Genomic DNA, 4,353 nt, shown 5'->3' on the forward strand with positions numbered 1-4,353 from the left:
TATATTTGTATGTGTATATGTATAAATAGGTACAAATGTGTATATCCCTATCACACATGTATGAATAATGCACATCTTAAACACTTAAACTGTATGCACACACATGCAAATATTATTTATACAAGCACCATACCCATATTAGGTTCTTTATCCACTATAGTGAGTTTTATATTAGCTGTTTGCAACATGTAAAATATAATTTGATATAATTTACAGCTCTTAAATTACTATATTCATTTGCTTTACATTTGTTTTGTTTGTTTGTTTTTTTAATGGGTTACATGTGTTTATTATTGAAGCATTGCTTTACAACCCGATGATCTTCCTGTCACTATTCCTTATCTGTTTCTCAAGTAAGGTATTTCGAAGGTGTAAAGTGAATGATTCTTTGACAGGAAAAATAAGAAAAATAACGCTGCTCATAGCAAGTGACTTTTGTAAACAAATATGCACATTCACACATACATACATATATATATATTTGTGGTGTAACACCTGAAGAAAATTGATATTGTAGTGTAAATATTACATGGAAACTGTTAGTACTGCAAATGCACTTTACTACCCTTATTTCTTTTTCTCCAGAATCCCGGCTACATGAAAGAAAGCTTTGTATTAAAAATTGAAACTATTCATCTACCAGGCAATGGACAAATTGAAAATGTAAGTTTTTTTTTACATTAATTTCTTTTTCACTTTTTCTCTTACATACTTTTACTATCCTTGTCATTATAGGAAATATCTCGCTGGAATACTTATGGTATTTCATCTTTAGTAATGCTTGTTCTTAACTGATTAAGAATCTGTTGAGTTTAATTTTACTTTTTAGAAACGTGTGAAAAAATCTTCCATTTTTCTTTTGAATTATGTTTAGTTTTTTTGGTGTTTGATTTTTTTTTTCTCTTAGACAGAAAGGTATAACTACTTTTTATATTTATTGCTGTACAAATTTCACTTTGGATGCAATGACCTTTTTATACGTAAGCTTGCCTTGGGCTGAAGATATGAAGCTTAGTTATTGATCTAATTACGTAGTTTTGTAGTACATTTTACCTTAGCTAAGTACATTTCCAAATATTTGTTTACTGATGGCGAAAGTTACTCTTTGACATATTTTTATTACTAATTTTATAGCTAGCCATTGCTTTTCTGGCAGCAAAAAAAGGCAAGATTTTTGTTTCATATTCTGCAAGCTCAGTATATACGTTGCATATCTGCATTCACTTAGATGGCTGCTTCATAAACAATGTTTCTGGTCATAGTTCGATATTCATCATTATAATGTGACTTTCTGGCTTTGTGGTTGGATTTGCTTTGATTTGTAAACACTCTGTTTTGTTGGATCATTCGTTTTTCTGAAAGCAACGTGTTTGTCTGTGTCAGAACACTGGAGTTGGAAGATACAATTATTAACTTCTAAACTTTATTCTTGATGCTTATTTGTCAACTTAACAAAAGTAGGCCTTATAGGGAATGTTGGTTTTCCAAATTACCTTATGATAGTCAGCTATCCAATCTTAGTAGTGCTTTGCCTGTAAATGTGTTTGGTTTGCCTGTGTTTGGGAGAATTTATTGTTTTCCTTTCTGATCTGCAATGGTTATATTTCCCAGACTATTACACACATCTGCTTGTAGGGCATGTTGGTATATTTTGAACATACTGCAAAGAAGCAGATTGGACTTTGGTATACTGGTCTACACAAAACAGTTGAAATAGATTGTATCTGTAGTACAATATATTATCCACCTCAGCTTTCTCCTTTATCCAAATATAATGAAATTGGAGATATGTCACTTTTCCATTGCTTTAGTGTAAGGTAATTTCATCCATGTAAGCCACCAGCGAAAAAACATGGTTACGTCATGAGGTCATTGGCTTGGTGACGGTCACTATATATTCGAAGACTGTGTTGATTGTTCTCTGATTGGAACTTGCTTACCAACATTCTACCACTTTTGATGAATTTCTTTATCATTCATCATCAGATATCAGTTGTATGTAGACAAGTTATAGTTTCTGCACTGTTCACCATCTGGTTGTCTTTTACCATGTAATCCAATAGAAACGTTTTCTAGTATATGTCTGCATTAATTTGTTCATGAACAAACAGGAATGATTGCAAATAAGTGTTGATGGAAAAATCTTCAACTGAAAAATGTGTATTGAGAGTTACAACTTCAAGATTTTCTGTTCTATTATCTGTTCTTTAAGATGGTAGAAGTAAGTTTGCAAATAGGATGGTGCATCAGTAACAGTATCTTTTGGTACTTCAGAAAATCTATAATCAACTCTATGAATTCTGTATGTAGAAAAGACTTTGAGCAACTGTAGCATCGTTTGCTTTCCTGCTAAACATGGTCATAAGTGTTGAACCTCTAAATGTTTTTTCTGAAACATTTTGCTTCTGGTGAATCAAGTATGGACAACTTATGTAGTTCATCAGGTAAATCTGGTACTTCTAGAATACAGATAAGATCAAATTTACAGCAAGTATCAAAATCAAGATAGGCTAGTGTTACTCCAGTATGCTCTATGAACATTGGTGCATTATAGTGACAGCATTTTACATCCCTTAAGCTACGACTATATTGATAGCTACTTCTAGCACTGAGTCTGTGTCATACTTTTACTATATTCAACATCCTTCTCAATTATGACTGTTGTATTCTAAGCTGTCCTAATTCTTAAGAAAGTATCTGGTGCGCATGATGCTGCTGCTTAGCATTGTATGCCCATATACACCCAGAACCATACTAATGGCTTAGGAGTGAAATTTAGGATTTCTTCATTTCTGTGAATCAATTTTGATAAAACTTTTCCCAGCTGGTTTGCACTCTATGGTAACACCATTGTTATGTTTTCATTATTCGTGTAACATCCTTTCTTTTTTATTTCAGATTCTTCAGTTTTTGGGTGAATCACGCTAATAGCTTTTGAATGAAAATAGCCCATCTAGACTTTTTTTTTTTTTTTTCAGAAAATGAAGGGTAATGATACATATTAAACATACATTGAGTATATATTTAACAGAAAACCATAATAATATTATAACATTTATTAACATAATGAATTATTTAGCCACATGAGCACCATTTTGACGGATAACTTCAAAAACCCTATTAGTCACGGAATCTCTCAGTTTCTTAATAGTAGCAGGTTGGACTGCCTCTTCAGCTTTGATGGTCACCCATAAAACGTCTTTCGATATAAATTGGCATCCATCAGCATAAACATCTTGTTTAATGAGGGACCAAAGATTTTCAGTAGGGTTGAGATCCGGAGATGCTGGTGGCCACACCATCAACCTTTCACTTTGTATGCTGTAAAACCCTAGTAATGTTTGTGTGGTCCTAAGAGGGAGCGTTGTCATGCATGAATACGAGATTCCTTAGAAATGATAGCAGTATGTCATCTAGCCAGAAATTCAAAACATCCTGCAGAAGATTGCAGTAGGCAGCTGTGGTCACAACAAGTCTATCCCCAATGATACCAGCCCACAACATGACTCCTCCTCCCTGTTGTTGACGTCGTAAACATTGGTGATGCTCATCTCCAAAATAGACCCAACCATTTGCCTAACTGTCAGGTCTGTCAAGAGTTGCCCTGGTTTCAGCAGTGGACAGAACACAACTCATGTCTAACGTCATGTACTTTTGGGTCCATTGAAGTGTCAAACGCTTGTGACAGAGCATTAAAGGAGGAAGCTGCAGGGGTTTTTGCATGGAAGCTGTTATCCCGAGGATGCGATTTCTGGTGGGTTTTCAGTACGAGGAAGTCTGGAGGCAGTGAAAATGGTTTTGCTTCTTTATCCAGGTTTCCTATGTAACTTGCAGCCAGTACTCCTTATATCCATAGCTGTCACAGTCTTGGAGGTCCCACAATCAGATTGTTTCTTCCTTGGCAAAGGATCCTTCAAGAATCATCTAGCCATGTCCACTTGACGACCTAACTTCTCCACAATGACATAAAGAGAAGTTCCTTTAGCACTTTCCTTGATGATGACAGACTTTTCATCATTGTTAAGGCCTTTTCCACGTCCCATTGTTCTTAGAGAGAAGAGATGCTATTAGAATGTTTCCCCAAAAACTGAAAAATTTGAAATAAAAAAGAAAGGGTGTTACACAGAATAATGAAAACATAACAATGGTGTTACCATAGCATGCAAACCTGCTGGGAAAAGTTTCATCAAAATTGATTCACAGAAATGAAGAAATCCTAAATTTCACAGAAACACTGCCAAATGAGATTGGAGCCTGGTGTAGCCATCTGGTTTCACCAGTCCTCAGTCAAATCGTCCAACCCATGCTAGCATGGAAGGCGGACGTTAAGCGATGATGATGATGATGATGAAG

General features: G+C 34.9%; 1 protein-coding gene across 1 annotated transcript in view; it reads left to right on the forward strand.

Annotated features, from left to right (window-relative positions):
* LOC106873653 (phosphatidylinositol transfer protein alpha isoform) overlaps positions 1–4,353 on the forward strand; it is a 68,683-nt gene that overhangs the window by 53,117 nt on the left and 11,213 nt on the right. The window contains exon 5 of the mRNA XM_014921106.2: positions 586–663. Within this exon, the coding sequence (XP_014776592.1) occupies positions 586–663 (78 nt within the window). The remainder of the gene's footprint in view (positions 1–585; positions 664–4,353) is intronic.

Source organism: Octopus bimaculoides, chromosome 6, assembly GCF_001194135.2.
Source record: "Octopus bimaculoides isolate UCB-OBI-ISO-001 chromosome 6, ASM119413v2, whole genome shotgun sequence".
In the NCBI taxonomy this organism is placed as follows: Eukaryota; Metazoa; Mollusca; class Cephalopoda; order Octopoda; family Octopodidae; genus Octopus; species Octopus bimaculoides.